General features: G+C 41.8%; 1 protein-coding gene across 10 annotated transcripts in view; it reads left to right on the top strand.

Annotated features, from left to right (window-relative positions):
- The window catches only part of LOC107220111 (obscurin), a 43,600-nt gene that overhangs the window by 15,998 nt on the left and 15,346 nt on the right, over window positions 1–12,256 (top strand). For 6 of the 10 annotated variants that reach the window (XM_046734160.1, XM_046734155.1, XM_046734145.1 and 3 more), the window contains 11 exons: window positions 974–1,105; window positions 1,236–1,406; window positions 3,187–3,268; window positions 3,402–3,497; window positions 6,070–6,162; window positions 8,401–8,565; window positions 8,663–8,800; window positions 8,907–9,378; window positions 9,708–9,959; window positions 10,748–10,783; window positions 11,980–12,228. In XM_046734160.1, coding sequence (XP_046590116.1) covers window positions 974–1,105; window positions 1,236–1,406; window positions 3,187–3,268; window positions 3,402–3,497; window positions 6,070–6,162; window positions 8,401–8,565; window positions 8,663–8,800; window positions 8,907–9,378; window positions 9,708–9,959; window positions 10,748–10,783; window positions 11,980–12,228 — 1,886 coding nt within the window. Of the gene's footprint in view, window positions 1–973; window positions 1,106–1,235; window positions 1,407–3,186; window positions 3,269–3,401; window positions 3,498–4,837; window positions 4,975–6,069; window positions 6,163–8,210; window positions 8,232–8,400; window positions 8,566–8,662; window positions 8,801–8,906; window positions 9,379–9,707; window positions 9,960–10,747; window positions 10,784–11,979; window positions 12,229–12,256 lie in introns of those variants that run through there. The other 4 variants (XM_046734128.1, XM_046734137.1, XM_046734165.1 and 1 more) reach the window with 4 other exon arrangements.

Below are 12,256 nucleotides of genomic sequence, written 5' to 3'. Positions count from 1 at the left end.
CAAGTTAGATATTTATACAGTTGCTACAGCGGCGATTTTGGCTAATGTTAACGGCGGTCAATGGGCCACGCATCGTTGCGGTTGCTAACTTGTTGAATCTCAGCCATTAATTTTGTAGATACCGAGGCTGATTCGGTTCCAAAATACGTAAGTCATTTCAAGTCTACGCAGCGTATCGGAGCAGCTGCATCGATCAGATTGATCTCAACGTTCCAAACATTTTTTGCGGATATGTTATAAATTTTTTTTTACACTTCCGATTGTACACATGTATCGATTAATCCTGTACACGTCCGAATTGTCAGATCTAAACATCACTCATTTCACTATCGGTTTTCTTTTACTACGACGGCAACGTGGGTCGACCGCCAAACGCGCCAATAATACCTATCGCGTATCTCAAAGCACCCGTGTATTATTCTAGAATACTAATAGATCAGACACGTGGGTGTATGGGAAGTAAAACTGGAACAGTGACTAAGGCTGTGCCTACGTCATTTTATCGGTAGAATCCCGGTTCATTCAACGGACTAGAAAAATATTGATATTTAATTTCAAATTTGGTAATTTTTCTGTGAAAAGAAAGAAGAAAAAACTGCAGATAAAAAAAGAAGATGTACCAGCCGCGGTCGGAATTTCATAAAACTAGAAAAAATAATAAGATACAACGTACTCGTTTCGTTCTTCACCTCCGAGCTAATGATTATCACATAATTGAACGATGAAAAAAATTAGACAATACTTTGGCGCAAGATCTTTCATTTCGTACTTCACTTTCTCCTTTTTACCGAACATAAATTTACGAACACGACATCCGCTAGATTCGATGGTTAAACTCTATGGTTTAACAAACGCACTATTGTGTGAACATTGGATAAAGTTTTATAGGCGAGGATAAAACGAGATTTTTTCATTTTATTCTGATCCACTGAAAATCATGAAATACAATTTAATTACCATTGCCTTTTTTTAGAGTGTACGTGCGAACCAACGATGGCAAAGAGGGCTGGGTGCCATCCGGTGTTGTCAAGCAAAGTATGATAAGCGAGGAAAGTTCCACGCTGACCAGTCAAATACGTCCTGAAGACTCTCATTATCGACGAGAGTAAGTCCAAATCAGATATTAACTCACCTCTGCCTGTGATTGGGTAAATCTGTTGCCCGAAGACGAGTTTATCACTTTACAATACATTGCGAAATTGTGTTTATAACGAATTTATTTAAATACATTGCAGAGCTGTGATAAAGGAACTCGTCGAGACCGAGGAAGAATTTGGCAGGGACATACAGTCGGTGGTTGAGCGTTACTTGAAACCTCTGGATCACCCAGGAGTACCGAGAGCCGTGCGAGATAACAAAGATCTGATATTTACGAACCTGAGGCAAATAGCCGAGTTTCACAATACGTAAGTAGCATCGGATCCTGACTTGGATTTTGGTGATATATGCGAGCGCCTGAACAGTTCCCCAAGTGCCAAGTCTCGGTTAAACACAGTTGACACTGTCGCTCGATCACTTGAAACAAGAAAACTTCGGTATCGTTCGTAAGAATTGTACTCGTTAAGAACTGTGAATTTTAACGATCGTAGACAGCTTGCAGCAACAGAACTGCAATGACGAATCACGACGGTTTATCGCTGGCAATAAGGCAAAGCCACAGTTTCACGTTAAGTGCGGGTCATTTGTCAGCTGCGGTCCATTAAGAGATAATTTATGCACACGTTTGAATCTCGCGTACAAGATTTTCGCAATAATCGCAAATCGGTCACACGAATCGCTTCTGATACAGATAAAAATTTTTACCCCCTTAGCGATGAAATGTAGTAAGCTGTGTAAGTCTTTAATTTGATTTTTGCGTGATCGTGTGCCCCGCATCCTATAGACACCATTTACTACGGTGCTGTTCATGATGTTTGATTTTTGTACCCCTGTCTCGATCATACGGCGTCTGGTTTGCCCCTCTTGACCCTCTGCAAACCTACGATCACATTTTTACCCGCTATGTCTCGAAGTGTTTTTTTATTTTTTTATTTTGGAAATGATCGAAAAGTTTTCGCCTCATCTGTACACAAGGCTCTGGAAAATTCTAGTCTGATAGAAAAAACTTTTTTTCTTTTACAAAATGACTCAGAAAATGTAAAAACGGCTTGCAAACAATGATTCACTGAATTGTGTCTTACTCTCGAATGAGTAAATATCTATCGCGTCATTCTTCAGAATTTATCTTAGACGAGGTGTAAAATCGTCGACAATATTTATAAAGTTCGAAACTGATTCAACGGTAAATAATTCTGTTGGGTAGATACTTCAAAGAAACAACGAATTCTATGATCTTTATAATTAGAATTGAAATTTATCAAAAATGTTCGGAATTAATAATTAGGTATGCCTAGGTTTGTAATTAAAAAACGAAAAAGCAAACCACGACGTACAATTCTTTGAACAATTTGCCGCCGAAAATTTTCCGAGCGAGGTAAAAATCGAAGTGAAAATTTAGTGCAGGTAAAACTGAGTCGAAATTAATAACAGTCAAATTCGTGCGTTGCCCAGTTTTCAAAGAAGAGATAAATTCTAAGTACATTTACGTCCATTAATCGTTTGCACTCTGGCTGATACCGACCAAACAACGCTTGCATTACTACAATACTTGTCCAAACATGCTGAAACACGAATCGAGTAGGATTTGCGATTTTGCGAACACTCCTTTGAAACATAGTTGAAGAGAATTGAGCAATATCCGCGCTGGCAGTAGTACAAGCCTTGTTAGGTCAGCCGTGGCTCGAGCAAGAACGATTGACGGCGCTTCTGCATCTTGAATTGGAAAACTATGCGCAGTGACGGAACCTTCCCGATCGCATTTTCCATCTACATACTTTATGTAACAGAAACCCTTACAAGCCCCCATTCATAATACGAGACTTTTTTCTAATCACTTGTTTGGCCATGACACGCGATGTTTCAGTGTCATCAAGTGAATTTTCATAGATCATCCATACGTCGATCGTCACATCATTCCCCCTCGAAGTAATTGTTCTAATCAACATCTTGTTTTCTACTAGTTCCTGGTGTAGTTTCGTTTCCACTTGATCGATACGAAGACTGATTGAGCCCGGCTGAATTTCTAACTACCTATAATCGGTAGGCGTGGGTTTTTTGTGGCATGAAATTAATCCCTTTTTTAATTAGCTCGTTCGGCAGGGTGTTGATCGAGGGCGTCAAGTACTACGCGGACCAACCACGGATGCTGGGAAAGACTTTCTTGAGACTGGTAAGATTTGCTCGTCATTCAACTTTTATTCACAACTGATCTGATAGATACGGTTTCAGACTTATACATTTGCCTGAGACATTCTGTCGCACGATTGACTGTTCGTTTATTATTTTCTGATCTTGTGTCACAGGAACGAGATTTTGACAAGCACGTTGCTTACTGCAGAGACGAACCATCGGCTCAAGAATTTCTTCAATCGAACGACGAAGTCCGCGATTACTTTGAAGTGAGTGTCGAAATTTCAGTTTTTACTAGAGCTTGGGCAAAAATCGAGAGCCTCAAAACGATGGTCTAATTTAATCTCATTTCCTAAAATATGATCGCAAAAATCTTGAATCGATATTGTACCATCGACAACTGGTAGCTACGATGGAAACCTGAGAAATACGCCTCCACCTTACCACCAACAGTAAGGCAGGGCAGGGTACGACAGAAATCTGCAAGACTCGGTTCGCTCACGGATCCAGGATCTAATTTCGGATTTCGCATTAGTGACGTCGAAAGTGGCACATTGACACAGTACTTCTCATATCTAAATGTCTCTTTACGCAGACAATACACGTCTGTTAAGGACGATAATTACCTTTCTGGATTTGAGTTAAAAATCGACTAGCAGCTTCAATTTATCGAATAGAATCGCACAAATTTGAAATCAGCGAGGTTTTTTATTTTTTCGCGCTCAGGTATTCGCACCGAGGCAGTAGTTACACCTGTCAAGACAATGCCTCGTATCTTCCATACTGTTTCTTCACCGCTACCAATACGGATTCGCAACAATTGATGAAAATCTACAATTACATAATGGCGAAACGCGCGGGCGCCCGCATCCAGCCCTCGAAATAGAAGCGTTTATTTTTATCGAGTGATCATCCGGCGTCCTCTTCTCTTTTACTACGCTACGTCTCTGTCTCTCCCGCACAACCGATTACAACGCAATGAAATACCCCGCCGATGCGATATCAATCCGTGACGTTATCGTTCTAGCCTGCAATGACGTCACTGGCGATGAGGATGGATTAGCAAAGATAACGCTGAACCTCTTGGTCCGAAATTCTCGTTACGCCAACTTTTTCCCGAGACATATCATAATTTTAACCGAAATTCCTGGAACCATGATCACTAACTCAACTGCAGGCATGAGAAAAAAATCGAAATAAAATATCCCTTCTAATCCAGACCGCGAAAGAAAAAAAATATCATTAAAGCAGTTTAATACCTAATAGTGAAAACAATTTCCCATTGTCACCAGAATTTAGGGCACCGATTCTGATCGCATGATCCTCGACGAATTCAACAAATTTTGCGTACATAATCAAAGCCGTGAGATCGACTGGTAGCGAGACAACTTTTGCCGCCTTGAAATTTAGCGTATTAGATGATTTCGCAAATTTCCGCAACTCGTTCGCGGATGTTGGAAGTGGCGCGAACGTTCTGCAGAGTCCGATCTTGCTCTCGGGCGATGGGTAGTGGTCAGTTTCTCCCTGGCTAAGTTTAGCCAGAGCCATATCGGTTCTACGGTTCCGTCCCTCCCTTTCTGTCCCTCCCGAACCCCCCTCGGGAATCGGCGCCGCGGGGGAACCACCGGCTTTTGCTCTATCCGAGATCCTCCGCGAACTTACGAACCAGTCTGCGACGAGCACGTACTCTATCCAAACGGCCATCCGACGTCACAGTAGTGTTTAGTTCCCTTGGCCCTTTTTAAGGTGTGTTTTTGTTTACGCAAGGGATCCCCCCCCCCCCCCCTCCCCCCCTCAGCTCCACCCACTTCCTCCCATCAATTTACCGCGCGGCGAATGGCAAATGGCGAATGGTGAATGGTGATTGGTGGTGACCGTCTCTCTCGAGTGTCAAAAGTGGTTGCGCCAAAAATACACGTGATCCGCCGGATGAATTGACGGTGGTATCGAATTACTCCGGTTACGGAGTACTCGGTCTCGGTTCATCCGGTTTTTCTTTACTCAAATCCGTTCATTTATCGGTGAAAGCTTAAATATTTGATCCCTTTCCCTCGCCACTTTTAGCGCTTCTTCGTCGTCATTTTTCACATTACTACGCGCATCAAGCTTGGCAATGGTCCAGGTCGAAAAGAGGAGGTCACACTGCGCGCTAACTCCATTAACCTGGAATTTTTATTCGGATTCAAAAATCGTTGACATACTTTCAAAAGAAATTTACATATATTCGGAAATTCCGACGCCATCGAATTTACGCGGAACCATCGAGAAGTCTAACTTCTTAGCTCACAATTGACAACAAGACTTGATTTCGTCTGTTGCACTTCGATCTAATTTTCACATAGCTCTGTCTCGTTTCACCAAATGCATGATTACCGTTAAATAAATCCGAGGTGTCAAAATAGAATGAAGTAAAGATCCTGCATACCAAGTCTCGATCATTTACTCAGTCACTGTGACACGAACGTGAACGTTCCAGTTTGAATTTCAAACGATACATTACGTCATGTCGTCGCTTTAAAATTTGTCGTTGTTTGTCCGTTTTCTTTGCTTTGTTAAGTGTTTCAATAAATGATAAGTAATTGATCGAATCCTTAGCGACATAGCCAGAAGAATTTGTTTTTCAATGTTTTCTAAACAGTCTTTATTGCTTATTGATACGAGGAACAGGTGATCGAATAAATGTTGATCAGTAAATTTGTCCGCACGGGTGAATCGGCCGGAGGTTCTATTCCGCGCCGCTCAATCGTACAGGCTAAAAAATATTTTTTTTCTTTTCGCCACATCTTTGTCAACCACGTATTTATAGATTGTATTTGAAAATTCTTTTCACTTTCTGTCCAGGAGCTGAGCCAGACTCTCGGAGACGACAAGAGCGTTTCGGAGCATTTGAAGCTCCCGATACAACGCATCAACGACTACCAGCTCCTTCTTAAGGTAAGCCTGCACCAATCCTTCGGTAGAACAGAGGTTCGGGTTATTTCTCGGTTCGAACTACCAGTCGCAGAAACTTTTACGTGGGAGTTGCCGACATCCGTTATCGGACTTGACTTATTCTTCACGCTATCGGATGCACGGCGAATTTATATTTGGGGACGCGATCTTCTTGCTGCTAACTGATAGACAAGGCCTGGCAAAATGCCCTAGCCAAATAGCAGCCACGCCTTACTGAATCCGGTCTGAGCGCACAAAATTGATCAATTTCATTTAATTACTCGTAACGCAAAATATATTTTGAAACTGTGATTTGGTAAGTTGGAAATCGTCCAAGCCAGCAACCGAACCAACCGCCTTCGCCAATTTCTTTTTCGAAAGATCGCGGGTTCCAGGCCACTAAATTCATCGCAACATTTGACGATCCGTTTGTTTGTACGGTGAATAAATGATCCAAGGCGGTTGCACGCAGTGTGCAGGTGAAAAAAAATCCGCACGTTGCTAGATTCTCCCAAATTTTGTCGCACGGAATTATACACTTCGAAAAATAATGTTCGGAACGAATCGCGTGTGACGATTCGACAGAAATAATTTCCACCAGATGAAATCCCGCGAGCGCATTCCAGTATCTATGACGTGAAATTATAAGCGTAAGAAAAAATGTTTATTCCGTCTGACGTTGTGGGCTGAATATTCGCATCAGTATGCGAAAATTGCTGAAATCTGAAAGGAGAACGAGACGCGGACATATGTACTTCGTTAACGTATTGCAATTTCCTTAAGTGCGTATGGTGAGGATCGTTTTGGCAGTTACAAAGTCCGAGAATGCAGCGCTAACAGATATACGAAATACTTTCGAAACCGTAGCATCTCACATGCCTGACCTATATATTTACAGTTGAGATTTTCGTGTGACGAGTAAAAATAGCACATTGCCAGAATGTTACCTTGAAAGTATATCCACGCTGGATCGTTTTGTCCCTGCACGTATGTATCCGCAAACTCACGCGTTTTCGATAATCAATCTGGATGGAATCATTAAAACCGCGTAAAAATAAGCGGATAAAAATGTTTTCAAAATATACACGCGTGCTTTCGTTCGCAGAAAAATACGACCGCAGCTGTGAATAACAATTGAAGACCTTAGCAATGCGGAGCGATAAAATTATATTAATAAATGGAGATTGTCGGTGGATTTGGTCAAATTTACTGCTCATTTTTCAAAACTTAGGTAGACCCCTAATCGGTTTTATAGTACCACATTGACGTGTGTTTAGAAATTCTCAATCATGATGGCGTGGCTAACATTCGCTAAACAAACTTTCAACCTCGAACAGCACAAGTCAGATTACTTTCGACTCTTGTTCGCTTGTTAACGAATATACTGTATTACCCCGTGTAAACAGATCGCTATGCCGAGACGCAATTCTGTTAGCGTTGAAAAATTCAAAAATCCTCCAATCTAGCTCAATGAGAGTAAATAGGATGCGAATGAAACGCGGACTCTCTCGTTGGAAATTCGTTCTTTCTAGCCTCGGCGAGATATTTTCAGGCGCGACTCGGCGAATTCGAAATTAGTTCTATCCGGAGCCTTCATACTTTCCGTGCGAAAAATATTCCCATTTCCTAAAAGTGCATAACATTATCCACCGATGAGAATTGTGCAAAAATAGAATTAACGCGAAAATATCGGATGATGTAATTATGTATCGGTCCGTTACCGAACGCGTTACGTGTAATAACCACGCATATACGTAATACGTTACAGAGACGTGGCAAAGAGCTGGAAGACAGATATCTGTGCCATCGTGGTAATAAGACTGTGACATGCATGTTTACGCTACCGATGTACGGAGGCGGGGGTGCGATGGGGGGATTCGGGGGTGACAGAGGGGGGAAGAGGAGAGTGGGCGACGGACAGATTTAGCGCGCTAAAAACAGGTCATCTTTGTGCCACCTCAACGCCGTCTGTCCTGCTTGTCCGCCGCTTTTCAGACGGCAAAGAAAAACCGTGAAATTGCTATATCCAAGTCGTGAGTTTTGTACCGAAAGAGGGACGGAAGGTGAATGGGGTGAGAAAATTTTAGAATAGAAAGCTGAAGGCCGACAGGTCGTACATTCTTTATGCGGTGTAGAATAAATGACGCGTCTTCTCGATTACCGTCAAAGTTCGCTGAACGTTGTATTCAGGATCAAACGAAGTTTGAACAGATGTAACTTACGAATAATGTAAACTTTCAGGAGCTGGTGAAGTATTCGACCCGACTAGGCGAAGACTGCGACGACCTCCAGAAGGCTTTGGAGTTGATGCTAGGCATCCCTCACAGGGCAACAGATAATAAGTTTATAAGTAACATCGAGGGATACAAAGGGAATATACACAAGCTCGGGAGATTGCTGACTCACGTAAGTGCAGCTTTGACTTTCCGATATTCGTCTCAAGCTGCAACGACGAAGCTCACAAGTTTCGACTCTTAATGTCTTGGAAATGTTTCTATTCTAGGAATGGTTCAGTTTCATCGACAAGGACAACAAGAGTAAGGAACGATATTTATTCCTCTTCAAAGCCCGAATCCTCGTTTGCAAGGTCAGGCGCATTTCGGAAGACAGATCAGTATTCGTCTTGAAGGATATTATTCGAGTAAGTATTTCCTGCTCCTCCGTCACTCCGCAACTAATCTCTCCCCCCCCCCCCCCCCCCTCCCCCGCCCCGGCTTCCCGCACTCATGTAATTCGTATCCTTCCAGCTGCCGGAGGTAGAAGTAAAGGATCACCCTGAAGATCAGCGGAGCTTTGAGCTGCACCACACGAGTCCAGACGCGCCTGGCTATCCCATCACTTTAGTAGCTCACAAGGACCTCATTAAGCAGTACTGGCTCAAAGAGATACGCCAGTACGCCAGCGACGTAGTCGCACTCGCGGAACACGCTGCGGACGACCTGCAGCTGACGGAGGTGCAGGAAGACTTCAAGGACTCAAATCACGTCAAACCGGAACCGGTCAAAGTTGAACCCCCGAAACCCGAGCCACGGAAGACTGTTTCAGACCCCAAACCAGAACCTACGAAACAGATTACCAAGGCCGCCAAATCGGAGGAGACCAAAGGAAGTGAAAAGGGCCAGGAACTGATCGAGAGAAAAGTTGGAGACGAAGGTAACGAAATGTCGGGCCGGTACTCGTCAAGCCGGTACAGCTCCGCATCCTCCAGAGTGATTGAGGGTAATTATTCAAATTTTTTACCATTGTTTCATCACCATAAAGCCAACGAACGCCGTACTTTGCACTGATAATTTTTGTTCGTCATTGTTATACTTATATTGACGCGACTGGTTGATTTTATCATTTCAACGTAGTCAAAATCGCCGTAAAAACAAGTCATTCCCTCGCTAGTACTGAGCTCGCCTGATTCCATAACGCATCGTGAGAACAATCTAGCACACATCGCTTGCTCCGTACTTGCGACGAGGTGACATTTGTGCCAGATGCAACTTAGCGGTGTATATCAGGTAGTCCAACGCTTCATTTCGGTTAACTGCTGACTGCTGTAGAGTACTCGTCCGTGTCAAGCAGCCGCAATGGCATCTCTTCCTATACGGAATCGTCGCTGTCGGCAAGTGCATCGAGGAAATCCTCCTCTGCAATTGGTTCAGAAGTCACGTCTGAAAGCACCAACTCGTACACCACTGCGATTGGGGGTTCGAACTCGATCAGTGAAGTGAAAACAACGAAGCTCGCCCTGACGAAGGGCGATTCCGGAAAACCAGTTTTCACTAAGACCATCGAAGGCTGCAACGTTGAACGTAAGTTTCAGACTTGGGCCATTTTTTGGAGGATACTTATCGCGACGCGAAGCAATCCCTAAGATTTACGAACCTACCTTTTCATTTGGCCAAGTATCTCAAGGGTGCTCGTGTACAGATCACTCTGATTAATGTGTGTCATAATATAGCGCATGTGTTAACGAAAGATCTTAGACATTATTATGGACAGTTAATGTCGGTTTCAAATGGTAGGTTGAATTCAGAATGGCCTCAACACTTCTGATTCAGTTTTTTCGTGATGTCCGGCCTAAAAGATACAGTATATTGGCGCAGTAAAACTAACTGTGGGACTCGTCAGTATGATTATTATAGGTACTTTCGAAATCCAACTGATATAGTAACCCACATTTTTCCCGGCATACTGTCAAAATATCCACACTAACTGTCAATAGTCGATAAAAACAATTGCATCAAAAATCAATAAAACGATGTAAATGCGAATGCTATTCTGCAGTCTGATCACATACCAACTACTTACTTTGTACTACTGCATTACGGTATTCATACATAGCACCGAGCACCGTATCCAATGACGTTTCGTTACCTACATTTACCTGAATACGACGAATTGCATGTGCACAATGATCCATAATGAAACACGAAGTTTTTTTAAAACACCATACAATATACAACATGCATAGATATTGGATAGAGATGGTAATTGGTGTAAGTGAACCTGATGATTTATCGACAAATGATCAATAGGTGTATAAATAAAAAATAGGAAAAGAGAAATAAGTCGCTATAATATATTTTTATTGTTCTAGCAATACGAGCAAAACAGGCATTGATACACGCAATAGGTAAAGTCGTCGTAGCCCGAATCACCCATCACTTTCTTCGCCTTTTTTCTGTACTTTACATGGCCTCGTCGATTTTTATTTTTCTCCACTTAGCCTCTTATAGTAGCTTCTGAGTATACGCTTCTAGCCGTGATCTTAGATGACACTATTGCTTTTAAATGCTAATTTTAGATGTTGTCAATCATTTACTTCATATATCATATACACGCACACTCACACACACATAAACATAAGTAAACGTTTTTTTGATTTTTAACCTGATTTTGAATTGGAAAACTCACTAACTAAAATTTTTTATTTTTTCATTTTCTTCTGTTTATTTTCAAAATTATATATAATCTTTACCAAATTTTGGTTTATTTTTCGTTTTTACTATACTCGGGATCTCGAGATTTATCGGGACCTAAACTTCAATACATGCAAATAGATTGGCAGCTATGTTGCGAGTAATACAAACCTCCCACGTATACGTCGGATTGATTTGAATTTTTAAACAACATTCACAGCCCATGTTAAATCCATAATTATTAGTGGTGAAAGACAAAAAAACAATACATCTGCTTCTATACCCGAGAAATAAGGGCAGGATAAGGATCGTCTATGTATAAACGATATAAATCGACGTTGCATCTAAGGAAATATACCTACATATATGATTGATATACGTGGAAGATATTATTTCGATTTATGGGGTTCGGTATCGATAAAACGTACAGCACACAAATTTTTCAGTAAACAAACATCACACAACATATTCAAAAGTACATGTTGTCCTCTAAAACTGAATAAAAATACAATTTACTATTCTGGATGTTGGTGATGGTAATGTGATGAAATCTTCTCGTAACCGCAGCTTCTTCAAGTTCATTATAAGTTCGTTATTATTTTCCATGCAATAATGATGTTGTTTTAACCCGAAAACTGCCTGCGAATCGAAACGCATCAGTGAGATAAATTCCACGAGCGAAGTCGAGATATGTTCGCAAATTCCTGGTTTCTTGTTAAATTGTTCTTCTAGTACTGCTTACCCTTCTTACACAACTGGTTGAAATATCGTGATTCAGTCAATGTGTAGCTCTAGAAGACTTTCTAAAAAAAAAAAATGCTAAATATTTTATTTTGCACATCTAATTCTGCGAATCCCGATCGCATACTTTTATCAATCGATTCAATAATTTCTTTTTACTCAAACATAGCCGGAGAGAGCGCCACGTTCGAGTGTACATTGAACGATAATGACTCGCCGTCAAGGATGCACTGGCTTAAGGACAATAAGCCGTTAGATGACAAACTTGCGGACAGAGTGGTGACTAGTGCCGAAAACAACAGCACCTTCAAACTAGAGATTGCAAATGTCTCGGAATCTGACTCTGGAATTTACACTGCCAGAGCAGTCAATAGCGATGGCATAGCAACTTGTACCGCCCAACTCATAGTTCATGAACGTAAGTGACGTAGGGATAGTGATCAAAT

Source organism: Neodiprion lecontei, chromosome 1, assembly GCF_021901455.1.
Source record: "Neodiprion lecontei isolate iyNeoLeco1 chromosome 1, iyNeoLeco1.1, whole genome shotgun sequence".
Classification (NCBI taxonomy): domain Eukaryota; kingdom Metazoa; phylum Arthropoda; class Insecta; order Hymenoptera; family Diprionidae; genus Neodiprion; species Neodiprion lecontei.
This window is presented reverse-complemented; position numbering and strand designations above follow the sequence as displayed.